General features: G+C 44.8%; 1 protein-coding gene across 1 annotated transcript in view; it reads right to left on the bottom strand.

The window, feature by feature from the left end:
• The window catches only part of Myo3b (myosin IIIB), a 273,440-nt gene that overhangs the window by 77,127 nt on the left and 174,766 nt on the right, over positions 1–21,547 (bottom strand). The window contains exons 25-27 of the mRNA XM_005346535.2: positions 10,266–10,377; positions 9,254–9,416; positions 7,921–8,001 (exon numbers count right to left, since the gene is read on the bottom strand). Coding sequence (XP_005346592.1) covers positions 7,921–8,001; positions 9,254–9,416; positions 10,266–10,377 — 356 coding nt within the window. The remainder of the gene's footprint in view (positions 1–7,920; positions 8,002–9,253; positions 9,417–10,265; positions 10,378–21,547) is intronic.

Here is a 21,547-nt window from a genome sequence, read left to right as displayed (position 1 = left end):
AAAAATAAAAAAATTAAAAAAATAAAAAAATAAAAAAAAATTATGTCAGTGACATCATGGGAAATCAAGTTATGAATGTGAGCAACAGCAATGGTCACCAAGGTGAGCTGGGGACAGTGTACAGAGGGTGGCAGAGGCATCTCCAGGCCTGGGTCACCTGAGTCTTTCTGGCTTAGCCAAGTGAGGCAGAACGTCCTGAATAAGACCGCACCCTGTGAGCTCTGCGTATTTCCCAGCAACACCAAAGTGAGTGTCTATTAGATTACCTTGAAATAAAACGGGAAGGCATTTCAGCGTTCAGGGATTAAAGCAGGGTATTTGTGTTGGCTGGTTTTAATTGTCAACTTGATGCAACGTAGAGTCACTTGAGAAGACTGTCTCGGGGAGGGGTTCTCTAGACCAGGTGTCCTGTGCGCATGTCTGTGAGATTGTCTTGATTAAGCAGTATGAGAAGAGCCAGCCTGAGAGTGGGCACCGCAGCGCCTCAGTTCTGAGCGCTGGACCCTCTGGAGTAGCAGAGGCTCACCAAGCCCACACATGCGCATTCATTCTGTCTCTGCCTTTGGTGATGGATGCAATGTGACCAGCTGTTTCCAGCTCCGGCCGACGTGACTGACTACCACCTGGAAATGTAACCTAAAATAAACCTGTCCTCTCTGAAGTTGCTTTTGGTCACGGTGTTTTATCACAGCAACTGAAACAAAGCTAGGGCAGTGCTGCACACCCGGACAGCTTCTGGACCCGGAGACGCAGATGTGTGAGGGGTGAGCAGAGAAGCTATTGAGTGATGGTGACTGTTGCCGTGGCCAGAGTGCATTCCTCTTAAAGACAAAACAACAGCACATGTTCAAAGGCACTACAAGAGAGGCACAGGCCGTTGTGTGCAGGTGATGAACAATTGCTACCTTTCCTCAGGTGAAGGGGTTGTGGGGGAGGGGTACCAGCAGGGAAACTTTGTACATACCATTGTCTTTACAGCAGCCCCTGAGAATCGGATCTTGTAAAATTTCATATCTGATGAAACCAAGGCCCTGAGGCTAAATAATTTTCTCCAGGGAGGAAATTCTCCAAACACAACAGAATGTCTATAACCCTAGATCTTGGGGAAGGGGAAGCTGAGGGATGGTGACTGAGACAGGCAGATCCCTGAAACCCACTGCCGGGCCAGTCTAGGGAAAGCAGCAAGCTCCATGTTTAGCGAGACAACTTGCCTCAAAAAATAAGATGGGGAACTAGGTGGTGGTGGTGCACACTTTTAATCCCAGCACTTGGGAGGCAGAGGCAGTTGGATTTCTCAGTTCCAGGTCAGCCTGGTCTACAGAATAAGTCCTAGGACACTTAGGGTTGTACAGAGAAACCCTGTTTCAAAAATAAATAAATAAATACAAATAAATAACAATAGCAATAACAACATCAGCAACAAGATGGAGAGCAATAGAAAAATGCCTGATATCAACAGCTTGCCTACATTCACCCCCCAACACATACACACATACAGAGAAGAGTGTACCTACACATGGTATACATATACACTACACATACAATAACTTTCTCCAAGCTATATGAGAAAGGATGGGATACCCATTGTTTCTACTCTGAATTCCATTTACATAGAACAGGATTTTAACTCTCTCCAAAGTTTTGACTATGGGCAATGGCCAAATAGAGACCTGGTAGAATTTCCAGTCCCAAGGGCACCATCTCTGCTGCTGCCACCAAATGTAGTTTTTAACTGAGTCTCTATTGTTCTATTTACCAGTAAAGACTTGGGAGTCAGATGTTGGGGTGAAAACCTGCTAGATCAGAGAAGCCGAGAAGCAACCAATTGACCTTCCTTTTTGGCCAGAGACCCAGCAAGAGGACATCTCTCCAGCTGTCCCAAACCCAAAAGACCCGGAATCTGCAAGTCTCTCCCCATTTCTTCCTGCGAGTCTCTCTATCCATCCTCCTTACTTCTCCATGCTCTCTATGGTTAATTCCTGTCAACCAGATGCTGGCTCCAATTCCTGACCCAAGGTTGATTTAATTCACACAGGCTCAGGTTTCACAGTGCAGTCAGGTTTCACAACACCTCTCCCATAGGCAAAGCTGTCAGAAGTCAACCCCTGTCTTTATATGCTGAGAGTCAGAGACTCCCAGGGAGCAGGAGAGCAGATGGAGAAGTCTAGACTCCTCCCACCGTGTTCAGTGAGACACAACCTTAGAGGAAGGAGATGGCACAGTCTGCAGGTTAAGGCTCATCTCAAGCCCAGGAGCACCAGAGGTTAAAATAGGTGAGAAGACCAGAGAAGGGAGGAGGCCGCTGCTTCCTGCCCTCCTGTTAAGAGCTTGTCTGTTCTCACACCTGTGCCTTCTCTGCCTCCAGCTCTTGCTTTGAGGAACTCGGGCCTGTGTGTGAAACAGCCAGGGGGCTTCCTAAGAAACAGACTAGAAAGCCAGACCGGTGCAATAGAGACGGAGCAATAAACAGGGACCAGAAAGGACACAGCAGCCTTGCTCGCTGTCTCCCTTAAGGGCGGGGTCTCTTGTACCCCCTCTCCTGATTGGTGTGTGAGCCAAAATCTACTCACACACAGCTTTATTGGAATGAAAAATAATATGTATTCGATCTTTTGCAGCTGCAAGAATCACGAGCCATTGTATGACATATCCTTGGTTATGATAATGACTTTTCAAATTTAATCATATGTGTTTATTATAGAATACTACGTTTACATGAGGACACATGTACACATTTAGAATATATATATATATTCTAAATATATATGCTCCCTTAAGGGGAGCATGTTCTAGAACTGTGTGTAGAGCTGGAGAATTTGAAGGCCCAGTGAATCCTACTTTTTATCACAATGTAGGAGCCAGCCATGATAAGCTAAATAGAAACAGACCACCCAAAGAAGGTTCTTTACTTCTAGCTGTTATCACCTGCCATGTAGGACTTGGCCACTGATAAGTTTAATAAGGCCTGAGTCTCAGTAGTTTACCATGAAGTAATACCAAACTGAGACTACCCAGGCACCACCCAGGAACAGACCATCCAAAGGAAATGCCTAACTTCCAACCACTGTAGATAGGATCACCTGTCAGGACACACTCACCAGGACACCCCTAGACAAATGTCAGCCAATCAGGGGTCCTGAACCTTAGAAATCCCTCACCCCCACCTTTACTACTATAAAAACCCAACTTTACCTGAGCTCGGGGCCTCCAGTATTCCAATACATAGGACACACAGAGAGACCGAGTTTGCAAACTTGTATAAAATACAGGCTCTTTGTTTTTGCATACGGGACCCAGTCTCCTTGTTGGTTTTGGGGGAATTTCGCAAATCTGAGCATAACAACGACAGCCCGGCAAAAAGCAAGTATTTAACAAGCAGGAGAATTTAAAATAAAGATGCCTTCACCTAACAATATCTGTGGACTGTAAAGCAAAAAAAAAAAAAAAATGACGGCTGTTATCTAGCTGTTATCCCCATCATGGACACTAAAGGAAACAGAATTTTTAGTGGGAGGGGAAAAGAAGCATGCTGCCACTGTGCATCCCAAGTCCTGTAAATTTTTTCTTTGAGATTTTATTTATTTTTATTTTATGTGCACCAATGCTTGCTTAAGTGTATATCTGCACACCATATGCATGCAGTTCTCATGGAGTCCAGAAGAGGGCAATGGATCCCCTGAAACTGAAGTTAGAGATCATTGTCAGCGGTCATGTAGGTACTGTGAATTGAACCTGGGTCCTCTGGAAGAGCAGCCACAGTTCTTAACTACTGAGCCATTTCTCTGCCTCACCCTACTCCTTTAATTGATGTTTGTTTGTTTGTTTGTTTGTCCTGAGGCAAGGTTTCTCTGTGTAGCTTTGGTTGTCCTGGAACTTGCTCTGTAGACCAGGCTAGGCATGGACTCACAGAGATCTGCCTGCCTCTGCCTCCCGAGTACTGGTATTAAAGGGGTACACCATCAATGTATGGTTTAGATTTTGATTTTGAGGCAGGGTTTCACTGTACAGTCCAGGTTTGGCCTCCTGATAAAAGTGCACCACCACCACCAAGCCACACTGAAAGTTAAAAAAAGGAGGCAGTTTTATCCAGGCGTGGTGATGTATACCTTTAATCCTTACTCTGGAGGCAGAGGTAGGTGGATCTCTGTGAGTTTGGGGCCAGCCTGGTCTACATAGATTTTGATTTGTGAGTTCTGCGACAGCCAGAGTTATATAACAAAACAAAAGGCAATTTAAGGGTTTGAGCCATTTTAAACACTAAAAATGCAGTTCTGTCGCAGGGTAGGATCGAGCAATCTGGAAGCAAAGCTTGCTCTTCCTTCTGGAAGGCACTCTGAAGCAGCTCCACTCTGGTGGCCCCACAGGCAGCTGGCTTAGAATGTGTACTCACAGGTTCAAGGCTCCCCTTAGTGAGAGAAGTGGCCATAGTTGTTGACACTGGCGCCATCATCTGATGACATCTGTGTGGTTGGCAGGGCCAAGGCAGGAGCGGGTGAGCACTCTGATGGAGGAGGGTGAACGGGAAGTTTCCACGGCACTAACAGTTTCAGTGAAAATATGCTGTGAACTACCAGGCTGGGTTGGCATGGAAAAACCTAAAGAATGAGATTGCCACTGTAGATGCTTGAGAAGCTCCCCGTGGGTTGTTTCTTTTGATACTAGTCATTGAGGGATACATGTTTTGTTTGTTTTCTTCAGCGAATGAATGTAGCTAGGCTCCCTTTCTGCAACTCAACGGCTAACAAAAAAGTAATAGGTTTGTAGTGGCATAAATATAACTTAATATTTTACTTGGAATGTCCCGACTATCTGAGTCTTAGTATGTGCTGTCTTGTTACCTGGTTTTCTTACAGAGAGCACTTTTTTCCGTCAGAATTAATGGAAGCAACAAAAGAAGCCAAGGTAACTGACATTCGAAGTTGCTCCCCAGTCCCTAAAGGAAGCCAGCAAAGAATGGTTGGCTCCGCCCCCTCAACTCCTACAGCTCCTGGATGCTCGCACCGCCTGCTGCTCGGGGACGCCACGCAGGAAACGTGTCCTCTAGTACCCAGGGTGTTTTCTCCGTCTGTTTTCTCTCCAACATTTGAGCGCTGGCTGCTGCACCTTTGGGCCGGGAGAGGTCTCCAGACCACTAGCTCATGTATTTGAAAGGCATCTGTTTATTTTGAAAATGCAAATCTGTCTACCTCAAAGACCGAATGGGAGGGAGAAGTGATTTCAGCCTGGAGTTCCTTCCTTCTCTGCCTCGCACCCAGGGCACTGGCCACTTAACTCAACCCCTGGGAGCCCAGGGAAGAATCCACAATTAAACATAGCAGGCTCACCGCTCTAGAATCAGCTGGGCGGGTCATGCGGGGTCTGGTTTAAAGCACCTCAGAGGTCCTTAACGAAAGAACACGGGGCTCCTTGTTGAGGGCTGCCCGGAGGAGGGCAGGATCCTGGGGCCAGAGGCTCCTATCAGTGGCCGCCCAGTCCTCAGGAGCAGAAAGCAGCAAGGTTAATGCGGACTTTGATCTCTGGCGAGGCACACCAGCTAGAATTAATTTACATTTCAGATGAAAAAGGTTGACAGCATGAAAAGGCATCTTGTTGCTGGTATTCGAATGTGCTGTAATAGATCGGGAATTCTGAGAGGAAGTTCTGAGGACCAGCTAAGCTGTGCTGGGCTGCTTTTATTGGGAAGGAGATGAAAGGAAAACAAATTTCGCTCTGTGCTGCTCTGCAGCAACATGTAGGCCAAATGCTTCCTAAATTTCAAGGGCTGATCTCTCTCTCTCTCTCTCTCTCTCTCTCTCTCTCTCTCTCTATATATATATATATATATATATATATATATATATATATATATATATATATAAACGTATCTTGGTAACGTCATTAAATAAAAGAAGAACTGGAAATACAAACAAATGCATTCCACGGGATCGAAATTTCAAAAAAGTAATTTATGAGGAAAACAATTAGTCAGAAATTAACCTCAGAAATGGCTGTGTCGAGCTGGTCACCTGCTTCTTTATGTAGTTTTTGTTGTTGTTGCTTTATGTGGACAATTCTATCTGGGGCATTTTCTATGGCAGGAAAGGAGACAGTTACACCAAATCACAACCCTAGCCCCAGTCCTAACCCTAGGGGTGCATCAGGTCCTGTTCATTTTGTCAGCTGAAGGCAGAGAGACACCACCTGCTTGCTGCCATCCTGGGCACTGAGGCGTAGGTGTGACCTTCACGCTCACCTGAGAGCCCCTGCAGAACTGGCTAATACACATTTTGATGCTACCTAGTGGCTGAGAACACTGGGGGTGAGGCTAAGGGGGGTGAGTGCTTGCAGAGCTAAAAAGAAAAGGGAGGTGCTTTAGGAAGACACAGAATTACCCTTCCCCAGTACCTGCCCACGCATGCTTCAAGGATGAAGCACTCCCACCCATCGCTGTCTTCAGACAGAGGTCATGAGGCCAGTCTGTTTTTACTTAGTGTTCACCTGGCGCTCAAATGTAATTTTCAGACATTTCATGATTTTCATATAATGGACTCAATGGATCAACAACATACAGGCTTAAAGATTTTATTCTAAGACATATGTTGAGCATATTGCAAAATCTGAGATCAGCTGGTATCCTGTGTGTGTGTGTGTGTGTGTGTGTGTGTGTGTGTGTGTGTGTGTGTATTGGCAATAAGTAGTGAACATAAGATGTACTTGAGTTTGGGTTTCTTAAGCTGCAACAAGAAATCGTTCACTTTTCATGGGGCTTTGAAGTGGCAGAGGTTAGAAATTGCTAGAAATGGTGTTAAGTGTGACACACCTGCATTTAAAGGCCACCTCTACTTCCGAAATATCTGAGTTCTTAGTGAAGACGCCTGGCCTCCACCACGGCCTAAGAATTCTGAGCAGGACCCTTCGGCTGAGTGGCCTGGGCCTGCTTGGGAAGACTGCAGCTGTTTGAAGTCTCCGCCTCTGGCCCCCCTGCCCCCGACTTGCTTCCTGCTGCAGGATTGCCCTCCACAAGCACATTCCATCTCCAGTTTCTTGCACCTCTGAAACTCGGCATGGTCAAGATCCTGTGTCCCCTAGAACCTCAGTTTGGGATTTGCAACTTCAAACTAGGGAGGGAACCTGACTTGGCAGCATGCGGTTTGCAGAAGGATTCAATGACTCCTGAGCCCAGGAGTGGATTCATAAACCAGGAACCAAGGTTCACAGCTCTCAGGCTGCTAAGGGCAAGCGGATCCCAAGATCCACTGGGTGCTCTTGCGGGGCCCAGAAGATTGTGGTAGCCACGCAGACGTGGATTTTTGGGTATCCCCGAGTCTCCCTTACAAATCATCTCTCTCACACACACACAACCTGGTTTTTCAAGACAGGGTTTCTCTGTGTAGCGCTGGCTGTCCTGGAACTTGTTCTGTAGACCAGGCTGGCCTCGAACTCACAGAGATTCACCTGCTTTGACTTCCCAAGTGCTGGGTGGGATTAAAGGCTGGCACACCACAACCAGGCAACACTGGTCACTAAGACGATGGACTTAGGACTCCAAGAAAGAAAGAGACATGTCCAGGAGCAACATCATAGCAAGTGTGCTCAGTCCAAACTGCCTAGCTTTCAAAGACCAGCTCTGCTGTTAGCAAGCTGGGTGATAATGGATAAGTTATATCCCTTCTCTGTGCTCCAGATTCCTCTTTTATTGTAGTAGGAATATAATAAGAAGACTCCTCAGAGTCTTCTTAGGAAGCATGGCCCCTGGTAAATGCGCACGGTGCCTCAGCCAGAAGAGCTGCCAAAGGAGGTGAGCCCACCCTCGCAGACACACTGCGGGACTCCCGACTCACCCCTGTGCGCCACTGTCATTAGCCTTTCAGCTTCTCTGAACTCATTTGCCTGGAGTCACAGAACATTTCAAGTGGACGCTGCCAACGATGTTTTAATTACCTGCTTGAGCACGAACCGCAGACTCACCCCTTCTGTGGCTGATTTGCTTAAATTTCCTCCGAGCATCATATCCTCTCCAGGCTAAAAATATAAAACCATGTGCCGGGAATGACATTAATTTTAAAACGTGCCAGAGAATTGATATAAGCTGTTCAACCTCCAATCTGTTTCTCGCGTTCCCTCCCCCACCCCTACCCCCACCCGCCCCTTCTCCCTGAGCCTGAAATCAGCAGATGTGCTACAGTGTAGGAAGGGTCTTTCTGAACTCTTGGTCAACTTTTTAGAATGCTTCTGAGGAACTGTTTTTAGCCAAAGAGTGATTTTTCCAGAACATTTTGAGTTCTATTTAGTAACAGTGGGCGCCCCTAGCCCCAGGTGAGGCAGTTTCCTGTCTTCCCAAGCCTGGAGGAAACCCTGCCTTGAGCACCCAGGGTTAGGGCTTGGAGGGATGATGAGGGACACTGAGCTGGCCCAGTCCTATTAATCACTTCATGTCCAGAAGAAAGGTATAATTGGAGATGAAGATAAAGAGCGCAGAGGGAGAACAAAGGACCAACATCTTCCACAGAAAGGGAAGACAAAGAAGAAAGCCAAGAGGAGAGAGAGAGAACAGAGCGCGGGAGGCAGCCATCCTGCGGATGCACAAAGCTTCCACCCAAGATGAGCAGTCATCTTCTGTGTCCCCACATGGGCCTGAGCATCGTCAAGTCTCTGGACAAGCTCATGAGGGCCAAGGCACGCTAAAGCATGCCATAGTTTCTTGTTATGAGAGTACCAAGAAATCCATCTTCTAAGTTCAAGGTCTGGAGCTTGCACGAGAGTCCAGGTATTGTTCCGAGCACCCATGGCATACGTATGTGGACGGAGGCACCAGCAGGCTTGTGGACAACCTGGAGGCTGGTGTCCTCTGTTTATAAATCCAGTCTGTGCTACAAAACCCTACAAGGATGGTGTTGGTCATTGTGACAGGACAATCCGGGTATCACCCGAAATGTATATCATCTGTCATTTCAGGAGACAGCCCGTGTGGAGTGATAGAGTTGGACATCACTGGTCAGCTCACACTGCCTCTGACTTACGACTCCTCCCAGGTGTTCTAATGGCTTGTATGTTTGTCTCTCCTTGAGGTCAGGGACCATAGAGGGATGCCCTTGACTACATCCCCAGCACCTAGTACGAGGCTTAACTCATGTAGATACTGGAAAAATGTTTGCTGAAGTAAGGGTAGACAGGGGGAAGAAGGGAGAAAGGGAAAGGGGAAGCCCTAGGTGAATGGTCCCCAGCACTCAAGGAAATACCAAGAGGTGACACTGGCCAGAACCAGGCCGCATACCTGATTGGATGGCTAGGGCAGCCTTCTCCCTCTTCTCTCTGGCTCGTTTGTATCTCCTAGCTCCGAGCCAGCCCTTAGCATATGCCTGCAGCATGACCACTCGGCCTAAGACTTCTCGCAGAAGCAAATTTAATTGTTCCACGTGGTAATATTTGAGAAAAACCTAAAAGGAATCATTGTTTTAGTGTTACATTTGGGCTTCCCGACAGCAAATCCCTCCACTCCAGCCTATTCTCCATGCAAATATTAAAGCCATGGTCTAAGTAAATTTATGATTTCACTTATGCATACATTGGTGATTTCTGAAGGAAATCGAAAATGAGATTGCAGGGCTTAGACAAGCCCAGGTGTTATTTGGGAGTGCCTCCCTACAGTTAGAAGTTCCATTTCCTCAGCCCAGCTCTGCCCTCATTGCCCCTCATAGCCTCTGAGCGAGGTGCTGAACAACAGGCCCAACCTGAGGTCAGCAGATAGTCCTGAGGCTAGGAGACCCAGATGACCCTCAGTGACCTAATTTCCAGAGAGGAAACCCATACGCAGGCTGGAACTGGCCTTGCAGAATTTAACCATAAAAACCTGGGCTTCCGCAGAGACACTATGTTTCCCCAAATGAGAAGCTACACACGACAAAAGTAAAATCAGAGTCGGCAATAAACAGCGCAGGTCAAACACCAGAAATGGGCGAAACTCTAAAGGGAACTCATCACTACCATGACTATGATTTATATGCTAGCATGTGTGCTCGGTTATGAAATATGGAAAAGGGGACATTCTAAAGTGCATCCAAAGATCTCTTTCTAAAAATGCTAAAAGGTTCTCAAATTACAGAACAGTGTATGAACCATCCTCCTATGGCTCGTGGGTCCCGGAATCAGAGTTAAGACCGGCAAAACCATTTTTAAGTCCAAGTCTTGCGTGCTATGGTATGCCGGGTACAAACCCACGCGTGCTAGTTATCCATGACAAGAGAACACCACAGGTGACAGTCTGAACAATAGGGAGAGAGGGCTACCTTTGTTTTTCCCAGGACCCAGCGATCTAATCTGGACTTTTCCAAGATAGCAACACAGCTCTCTTTGTTAACAGGCGGTGTTTGATGTGCTCGGAACGCCAAGTAATAATACCTAGAAAACAAAAGAGCAATCAGCCTCTTCAGTCACCCCTTAATTTAATGGTAGAATTGTTCAGGACCCACTGGCGAGCCTCATTTTTCTCCTAACTAGTAAATTTTTCTGACCGCCAATAATAGCCCAGTAAGTAGTGAAAGATATACGATTTATACCTCATTTCTTTGCTTTTCCCTATGTTCATATTTTTTCTTTCATGTTGTCTTTTTTTCTAACCCATATTCAATGTCTTGGTGTTTTTTTTTGTCTTTCATATGCAAAAATTAAAATATCTGCTCCTGTTAGAATGCTGGGATTCAGAAAGCTGCTCTAGTGAATACCATAGCTGTAAACGCTAAGGTTTAGAGTGCATTGCAGGGCTTTTGACTGGGCTTAGAAAAGTCCCATCTGAGGCATAGTGTCGCTGGCAGGTGATCCCTAAGTTTCTGTCTGAAGCAGGCATGTCCGCTCTTAGCACATTTGCTTTCTCAAATACCTTCATTTTAGTGACCGTCTGAACTGTATGAAGAAAGGGCTTCAGGGTAGGGTCAAAGAGTACCACTGCAGAAAAGGCCAGGGGTTTTATCCTTGCTCATAACCAGGTTCATGGTTGTGTCTTTATAACAAAAGGCACAGTACCAAGAGAAAGGCACACATATTTATTTGATGCCAGTTCTCTATGGCACGGGAACCTTCTTTCATGAGGAAATGAAGTCCTCAGACACAGTCATTCTTGAATAGTTTTATGCCAGGTTTGGAAAAAAAGACAAGCCACACAGAGAAGAATACAGACAAATTTAACAGCAGAGGTCTCTCTCTGTCTCTCTCTCTCTCTGAGACAGGGTTTCTCTGTGTAGCCCTGGCTATCCTGGAACTCACTCTGTACACCAGGTTGGCCTCAGACTCACAGAGATCCACCTGCCTCTGCCTCTGCACCACCACTGCCCAGCGAGTTCTCAATAGGAACAATGAGAGCGAGAGAACAGTGGATCAAATCCCGAAAGCACCAAAAGAAAATAAATCCAACTGTCAGGGAAGACACCACACAAAAACAAAGGCAAGAGAGGACTATTTAGGACACAATAAAAGCTGAAAGAATTTATCCCTAGATGATCTTCTCCTAAAAAAATGCTAAAGGAAGTCCATCACTGAAGAAGGAAAGTAATTCCAGATGGGAGAATCACTATCGAAAGGGCTGAAGGGCATGCTATGAGAACTATCTAATGGTAACTATCCAAAATACTTTTCTTATGACTTAAATATCTCTACCCTATTGTTACTGAGCCAAAATAATAGTAATATATCGGATTTATAATACACAGAGACATGAAATATAGGACGAGTATAGCACAAAGATCAGGAGAAAAGAAACCGAAGTGGGTTATCACAAGGGTGTTTGCTATGTGTGGAAAGGCAGTGTGGATTTAAGGTAGGCTAAGAGAAATAAAGATGCGTGGCATAAATCACGAAGCAAGCCCTAAAATAACCGAGCAAAGAGCTACAAGTAACAGATCAACAAAGGAGATAAAATGAAACTGTGCAAAATGTTCAATAAATCTTGAAGAAGGAGGAGGAGGAGACAGTGATGGCAGCCACAAAGATCAGATGTGACTAATAAAAACCATGTAGCAAAATGTCAGAATAAAACCAACCATATGAGTAAGAACGCCAAAGGGAACATTTTAAACTTTGCTACACACACACACACATGCACACATTCTTGTGACCTCTGTGTGTGTGTGCTTGCACGCTCGTGCACATATGTGTGTGTCTATCTCTGTCTCTTTCTCTCTCCTGGCTACCCACACCCACACGCTCACACACACACACACACACACACACACACACACACACACACACACACGTTTACTCTGTGTCTCTGAAGTGCTTGATGAGCCCCACCCAGTCCCTGTTACTGTCCTTTGGACAAAGACAGCTATAAGCTGCTTCTTCTTCTTGCACTATTTTTGTTTGTTTGTTTGTTTGTTTGCCTTCATATATATGTCTGTGTGAGGGTGTTGGATTCCCTGGAACTGGAGTCACAGACAGTTGTGAGCTGTCCTGTGGATACTGGGATTTGAACCCTAAGTCCTTTGCGAGAGCACTTAGCGCTCCTAATCAGTGATCCATCTTTCCAGCCCCTTGCTCTGCTTCTTATGATGCTGCGACAGGGTAGAAACCAGGCCTTCCCACCCCCTTGAAACAAGAGGGTGTGGCAGGTGACTCCTTTCCTCGTTACCGGTTCTTCCTCAGGTGGAAGAATTCCGGCCCTTGAATGGCATGTGAGCAGCTGGGGTAACCCGTCCCACTGCCCTCCACATGCCCACAGGCCTCAGAGCTTTCCTGTCCTGGTGAAACTCTGAGGCTCGGTGCTCCAGGGGCCTAGCTGGCCCCTCTAAGAAACATTAAGACACTGGAGGGAGTGGAGTTATTGATGTGTGTGCGTCCTTTCTATATGCCACACACACACACACACACCCGTCATCTGCCTGTCTGCCTTTGAATAGAGGAGGAAGGCAGAGAGAAGATGGCTCACAGTTGGGAACACAGTAAGAGGACAATCTGAGACCATCTTCTCATGTGAACACAGGCCTCTGCCCCCGTCATATTTGTGTCTCTGGAGCCCACGGCCCCCACGGCATGGTCTGACTCTCTAAGTGGCACCTGGGATGCCCCCGCATTTCTGCCCCTAGAACCAGGGTGTTCCTGTAAGGAGCTGGATTATGAGGGTTTTGCTAGCAGTGTCGATTTCCTAAGGCTGAGCAGCAGCTGCGAGGCTCCCATCCACCAGCCTCGTGTTTGGAGTGGGATAGGAAAGTCATTTGTTTCCCAGTGGAAAGCTGTACGCATTGTTTTTCCAGACCTGTGTGGGTTATCAGATTCTAGCCTTGCTTTTCCTCTCTGAGCCGCTCTGCAGCTCTTTCTAAACGTCTGACACAGGGCAGCAGCTGTAGCTCTGTGGTGAAGGGCTGGCTTAGGATACACAGCGCCGTGAATGCCATCCTCAGCATTGCTGAATGGCAGCTCCTGATAGATACAGAAAGTCAGCGGAGCCTGGTGGCATCTTAATTGATTTCTTCCCCACTCTGGAAAACCATATTGTCCCTGTTTGTTGTTCATCGCAATGTTCCTTTGCTTCGCAAAAGCTGTGCCGCCTAGACCTTTCCTATGAACCGACGATAGCATCCGCCTGGTCCCTCTTACCATATGTAGAAAATGAATGCTTTGAACACTTCTGTATTCCATTCCTGATTTTTGTCTTCTTCCGTATGTTATCTTCTGACAAGAGAAAGACAGAATGCAAATACCCAGGCTAGAGGGACTTGGCCCAAAAGGCACACACAGTCACATCTTAAGTCAGGCAGTCCTTGCTCCTGGGCTGACAACACTGGGCAGTCCTAAGGGGCTTAGTGAGTCCCAAACCATATATGACACCTTTTCTATGAATAATTTTCAAAAGTAAAACACCAGTTCGTAGAATTTGTCCATAATAGACTCTACCAGTAGTCAAAACATTTTCTTTAAGAGGTCACACCAATTTATAATAGTTGAATTTATCGCTCTCCACCTGAGTTCAAGGAGTCTGAACTTACTGATGCCTGCCAACATATATACCAAATGATACAGTTAATTCTCAGTATCCATGGATACTGGTTCTAGGATGCTCAGGTTCAGAGTTTTGAGGGGGAAAAAAAATCTGTGCATGCTCAGTACAGATGTGAACTTTCAAACAATATTATCAAGACAAGTTGGTCAACTCTGTTGGTACTGAACCCATGGATGTGAGAGCTGACTATTGAACTGTGCTCTTAATTTTTTGTTTTGTTTTGTTTTTGTTTTTTCGAGACAGGGTTTCTCTGTGGCTTTCGAGCCTGTCCTGGAATTAGCTCTGTAGACCAGGCTGGTCTCGAACTCACAGAGATCCGCCTGCCTCTGCCTCCCGAGTGCTGGGATTAAAGGCATGCGCCACCACTGCCCGGCTTGTGCTCTTAATTTTCATTTTCTTTTAAAACAATGTATTTATACTATACTATTATTATTATTGTGTATGTATGTGTGTGAGTGAGTGAGTGTGTGTGTGTGTGTGTGTGTGTGTGTGTGTGTGTTTGTGGGTACGCATTGATGCCAAGTGCGTCTGTGGAGGTCAAACTTCAACTTGTGAGAGTTCACCTGGGTCATTTTAGAATTTGTTTGCCTACACTGTCTCCATGTTTTCTGTATTATGCTGGTTTCTCCATCTCCTTTGCTTATTCACAGATATGATTTTGTGCAATCTGTAGTTCAGGTATTCCCAACAGGCTCTTATGGTTGAGGGTCAGTCCTCAAAGTGGTGGGTTTTGGAGGTAGCTAAAGTTTTAAGAGCTGGGGCCATTAGGAAATGTTAGCTCATTGGAAGCCTCCTGGAAAGGATCCTTACCAAAGCCTGAGTCTGTTACCTATGCCTCTGATGTCCTGTGACAAGATGTGGACTCTTCCGGCCACTGTCATGGCTCTAGGATACAAACTCTCCACAGCTGATCTCTTGCTAGTGCCATAAGCTTGAACTTTCAAAAACAATATGATCTAAATGACCTAAATAAACCTCTTTTCTTTATAAGCTGCCCGCCTTGGGTGTTTTGTTACAGCAAGGAAAAAGATAATTGATACACGATGGGCCAGACACTGGTAGAGGTGCTAACTGGTACAAGTGAGCAATGTAGACACTTCCCTTCCCTCATGAAGCTTATATAATAATGGGGAAGACAAACATTAAACAAAAATGGGGAGGACACCAATTTGGGTGGGGATATGTCCTATGAAGAATACTACACCAAGGTGGTGGTGGTGGGGTCTGGGTATATTTGGGGATATTCTGACAGGCAGCATTCAATCAGGAGAGTGAGGTAATTTAAACCTTGTCATGATGGTAAATACTGGAGGAGCTGGAAGCATTGGGCTTAGAAACGAAGAACAAGGTCACTTAAAGGGTTGTGTACAGACCACCTAGACTAGAATCATCTGGAGGGAAAAAAAAAAAGGTGTTGTGCTTTCGACACACTCTAAATCTCTAGGGTTGGCGTGGGTGTCTGCACTTTAGTAAATGTCTCTGACATCTCTGGCTTCAGGGAACATGGCAATTACCTCAAGTAGGCACAACTTATCCAGTGATGCTGGAGGACAGAACTGAGGCAAGTGTTCAGAAGCTTCTGGAAGCAGATTTTACCCAGAGTTCACATGATATGGCAGTGATCATGGGGCGGGGTGCCTTGGGGGTCAGGAGGTCAATGTTTGGACTCTGAAACTGTCCACAGGAAACTAACTGACAAAGTTGAGGGTACTGTCAAGGAATTTCTAGGTGTTTTGTCTAGATGGTTGGACCAGAGGACCCTTTGGGAGGCTTTATTAACAAAGATGCTATGCTGATTTCTCCCCTGGCCTAAAGAATTGTGTATCTTTTAAAAATCATGTTTGCCATTGCCTACTGTCCAAAGCCCGGGATTACTGTTGAAACATTTGGATCAGTGTGAAGGTTCCTAAACTTCCCCCAGGAAGTATGTTTGGAGCTTTTAGTAACTCAGCCAAGTTCTCTCCCACAGGACATTCTGAAGAGTCACCTAGTAGGGTGCCTCTCAGTGTGGTCCCAGGCCAGTGGCAGCTGCAATGCTTAGAAACTTGCCCCCCATCTCCTGAAGGCACACACTCCTACTGAGTCAGAGACTCTGGGAGCATGGACCAGGAGCCTGTATTTTCAAAGAGCCCTCCAGGAGACTGTGTTTGGTGAGAAAGTTGGAGAACCATCGAAAGAAACAGAATCCAAAACAAGGTGACTAACCCCCAGTGAAAGTGCCTCTGAAGGAAGAGAAGGGACCCCACAAATCCCACCATCTTGTCTCTTTAACATAAACGACTTAGGGGGTTTTCTAGGGGAAATTGTCATTTTCCTCCTGAAAAAGTCAATTGCCCAGAGTCCATCCACGCAGAAACGCTCACGTGTTCAGTATTTAGGACTGTTTGCTGAGTACTGCTGCTAGCAATTGGAGATAATTTCTATATCCACAGTGGAGAAAGGGCTAGGTAAGAACCAAAGAGTCCATGGGGAAGTGGGAAGGAATCTGTGAAAGCTGTGGGATTATATTGATCTACAGGAACTATACGGATCTACAGGAGCTATACAGATCTACAGGAGCTATACGGATCTACAGGAACTATACGGATCTACAGGAGCTATACGGATCTACAGGAACTATATGGATCTACAGTTAATGCGCAATATTAGAAGGGCAAGCTTCCAAATGGTACAAAAGTAGCATCTGAGTTAAGCTCAAAATGGGGATTTCCCCTCTCCCCTAAACCCTACTTGTCGTGTGTGTGTGTGTGTGTGTGTGTGTGTGTGTGTGTGTGTGCTTTGAAAGTATAAGGCTACCAAAAGCATAACGGCAGAAAGAAACCTTGTTTGAGCAGAAGCTGGGGAATGGAATTAGGAATATGGGGGGGGGGTAGGGATCAGTCTTATATATAAAATAATAATGTTAGAGAAAACGAGCCACACATTTTCGTAATTAAAAGTAATTTAAAACATTAGATAAAGATTGTTATTGTTCAGTCTTGTGTTCAGGCCCAAGTCCTGGTCAAAGGATTATAAATCTACAAATTGCATCAATATCATTTACCCCCAAGTAGCAGAGTCGTGATCATGTGGTAAAGAGTCACGGACCTTTTCCTGTCTCCAGTAGTCATTGTGGATTCTCTGTCTCCATCTATGACCATCCAGCCCGGCTCATCAGAGACCCCAAAACATTGGATAATTATCTAAATAATCCAATCCACATAAATAGTTTTCTTTCATGTAGATAACAGATGTAGCACAGCAATTTTGCCAGGATAATTTGATAATTACCCCCAATTGCCCACTTCCCTTTATGTGTCTAAAATTCCAGATTTCATTTATTAAGTTCTTATATTTGCCATAAGCCATTTTATTTTTCTTTCTCCCTTTGTGTTTAGCCTTCAGTAAAGAAAGTGAACAGCTGGCCACCATCTGCTACCAAACCAGAAAAAATAATTATATCTATTACATCCTTAGGCCTTGGGATAAGAAGTTGTGCTGAAGGCCTGGGATTATATATTTCTCTGATGTTCTATCACTCATTGCATTTCTTAGTGCCTCTCCCTGTTGCTGTTATAAAATAGCCCAACAAAAGCAACTGAAGGGAGAAAGGGTTTATTTTAGTTCACGAGTTTGAGATTATAGTTCATCACAGCACTGAAGTCAAAATGACAGGAGCGCGAGAGAACCAGTCACAGTCAAGACCCAGAGAGGAATACGTGTTTGCTAGTGCATGGCTCACCTTCTCCAGTTTTACTCAGTCCTGGATACCCTACTGAGAGAAATGGTGTTGTCCACAATGAATGGGTCTTCCAACGTTCATATTGATGAAATTAAGAAAAACCCTGCACAGACATTCTTAAAGGCCCATCTAATGTGTCATGTGACTAATATCACATGACAACTCTTGGTACACACGAGGTATGTGTTAATGTTTTTGACTCTGCTGCTGACGCTTTGCAAGTTTAAATGAAGGAAGAAAGCCAAAGTGAGACTGGGAGACATCAATAAAGGCTGTTCATTTATACATTAATTTGTAACAGAAATCTAAACTTTAGCTGGCCTGGTAGTGCATGTGTATAATACCAACACTTGGGAAGTGGGGGCAAGAATCTGGCTACATTCTGCCTCTGTCCTGAGAACTTGGATGCTACTAAATTGGAAAAGAACAGACTAATTTGATTGATAGAGGATCAGAATTTCAAACTTAGATACAAAGGAAGCGCCCAAGTGGTGGTGGGGGGGATAGAAAAATACTCCAAGTAACAATAGGATTATTGGATCCCATCTCTGGCTTCTCAGCTCCTGAGGAACTCAGACCCATGATGAATCTAAAATGTACTAACTGGTCCACCAATCCACAGCTGGACTCATGCTTCTTCACACTTGGACATTTGCTATGACAACAGGAAACTTAACATGTTTCTCACTCTCCCTTAATTTCATTTTAATCACGAAGGGAAGGCATACAAAAGGAAAGGAGAAAACACAATGTATTGTTCACGTTAGTGAGATCTCAAGTCAAACCTCTTCCTATGGAGAAGGCAAGGGCTGACTCATTGGCTCAACAGGCAACAGTATTTGCTGCTAAGCTTCACAACCTGTTCATTTCCCAGGACCCCCAAGACCCACATGGTAGAAGGAAAAACTTGACTCCTGCAAGTTGTCCTTTGACCTCCACACAGGTACAATGGCATGAGCACACTCTCATCTCCCACAAAATAAACAAATGCATGCAACTGAGAAAAATAAACAGGAAAAAAAGAAAAGAGACAGCATAAGACAGAAAAGTCTTTCCTTAGCTGGACTGCCTCATGGTATGGAGAAACTGGGATGTCTGGGGTCAAAAATGAAGTAATAATCTATAAAAAGAAACTTGAGTGTGCAATGGAAGAAAAATGATTTGCACTCAATTACTTGCTTTTTAAATTTTTCTTCAGCTGGGTGTAGTGATGCACACCTTTAATCCCAGAACTCGGGAGGCAGAAGCAGACATATATCTGTGAGTTTGAGGCCAGGTTGATCTATAAAGCGAGTTCCAGGACAGTCAGGAATGTTACACAGAGAAACCCTGTCTTGAAAAACAACAACAACAAAAATGCATCATGGGCTGAGAGAGTGCTCAGCAAGTAAGAGCTTTGGCTGTTCTTCCAGAGGTCCTGAGTTCAATTCCCAGCACCCACACGGTAGCTCAAACAATCTCAAACTCCAGTTCCTGGAGATCTGACCCCCTCTTCTGGCCTCTATGGGTACCTGGCACACATGTAGTACATAGACACACATGCAGGCATAATAGCCATACAGACTAAATTAAATTTAAAAAAAAATAAGAACGTTGATGAAGAAGTAGCCATAATCTCAGATTTTTCTCTCTAGCTCTTGAGGATGATTTCCCAGAGTAGAAGATTTTGGATGTAATCAGTCAAAGCTGAGTGGTATGTGAAGAATAATTGAATGCTTGCACATCCAGAATGCAGAGACTACTTGCTCTCTTCCTGCACTGGACTCCAGAACCCTGGAAGCTGATCTAGAAGTCAAGCTCATTGGAATCTTACTGGGGCAAATGCCACCTTGTTTATTGAATGAACATCAAGGAATCTGTATCCGTGTGGGTAGCTAGCCAGACGGTGCCATCTTTGAGGCCAGGGTGAGAATCAGGGCTATGCTGGAGAGCTACAATTCTACTCAGAAGTCAAATTTGAGTCAGCTTAGAACCCCCCCCCACCCCCCCCCGCCTCTGCCCCAGGACACAACACCCACTGTCACAAGGAATAAGGAACTTCTTTTACTGTTCTAAAAGGGAGAAGATGGCAGATGAAATCAGAACTCAGAGGCAGCTGGCCAAGAGCTCAGTAAATATTGGTGTAGGAAGAAAGAAAATCCAGGCCTCAAGAAACAAAAAGAAATTTTTGTCAGGAAAATCATAAATAGTGACTAAAATTTTGCAGGAAGAAAATAACAAAGGAGACAATGTACAGACTATAGATAATGACTAGGAGACCCTGACAAAGGACAAAGTAGACCATGTACAGACTTGCAGACAGAAACTAGGAGACCCTGATAAAGAAAAGTGGCATGCCCCCCTATGGTTCCTCATGCATCAGGTACATCACAAAATGTACAGACATGATCAGAGATCTATGTCAGATACGAGAAGATTAATTCAAACTGAGCCAGAATTGATGGAGGGAAGTGGGACTGGAAACTCTTTTTGATAATCTTCAAAGTATATGAAATCATATAAAAAAAACAAACAAAAACCAAGAAAATATTTGCATGAAAACGAACAGTATACAGTTCATTTTTCAAGTTAACATCTAGCTGTTGACAACAAAAATTTTTGTTCACAAATTTTTTTAAAGGAAATTTTTTAAGGGGCCTATATAGGTAGATAGATGAGGGTAATGATTCTGTTTGGTTAGGGTGATCTATGGTACAGGACTGCGCGCACACACACACACACACACACACACACACACACACACACACGCTTCTTTCCTTTAATGGGACCCTTCACACATGATTCAAGTGGGGTTGAGCTTATCATGTTACTTCACCCAAAGCCCTTCCTTGACTTAGAGATTGGTCCAAGAACGGGCATGTGATCTGAATAGTTACAGTCAGTTTGTTGTGTAAGAATTAATCCTCAGAAACAGAGCAGATCAAAGGAGTGGCAGTGGCTTGGTGCAACTGTTTGATGTCCTGCATCCAAACACAGTGCTGGATTTTATAAGCCAATATATTATTCCCTTTTAATTTTTGCTTCAGCTAGTTTGAGTTTTGGTCACTTTTCATTGAGAGACTCATGACTAATGCACCATATAAACAAGCAGGCTTCTTTGAAGCACAGCTCTCCATGAGATATATACCCATGCTATATCATGACACACCAAGTGGCTTCTTTCATCTGGAGGTGAGCTGAGCAGGTTGGGGTGAGGCAAGAGAAAAGAAGCTGGATCCGGAGACACAGTAGTCTCCTGTGACTTGTGGAGTTTGATCTATTTGAGTTTTATAAACATCTTTCGTAGTTTTAAAGAGGAGGAAGGCAAATTAACTTATCACTCTTTCTATGTGACCTCTAATAAATGAGAATACATTTTCCAAACTTGGTTAGAACCTTTTAAAAACCAATTTATTTTTTTTTCTCTGCACTCTTACTGATAAAGGGGTATGACAACCTGAAAGCACACACTCTGCCAATCTTCAATGTACATTGCAATATGAGTTTACAGCTCAATGAAGCCAGTCACATGCACGTATCAACTAAAGAGCAGGGGTCAGAGGAACAGTCAGAAATGGTAAAATAGAGAAGGAGAGGTGAAATGATGGGGGATGCCCATCTGTATGCTGTGAATATGTGTTGCTTTTACTGGCTGATGAATAAAGCTACTTTGGCTTATGATAGGGCAGAATATAGCTAGGTAGGAAAGCCAAACTGAATACAGGGAGAAAGAAGGTGGAGTAGAAGAGAGACATCAGCCACTGCCGTGGAAGCAAGAGCCTTGTGGTAAAATATAGAGTATCAGAAATTAGTTAATTTAGTGATAAGAGCTAGTTAATAATAAGCCTGAGCTAATAGGTCAAACAGTTTGCAATTAATAT

Source organism: Microtus ochrogaster, chromosome 4 (genome assembly GCF_000317375.1).
Source record: "Microtus ochrogaster isolate Prairie Vole_2 chromosome 4, MicOch1.0, whole genome shotgun sequence".
Taxonomy (NCBI): domain Eukaryota; kingdom Metazoa; phylum Chordata; class Mammalia; order Rodentia; family Cricetidae; genus Microtus; species Microtus ochrogaster.
The sequence above is the reverse complement of the archived record's forward strand: the minus strand, read 5'-3'. Positions and strand labels throughout refer to the sequence as shown.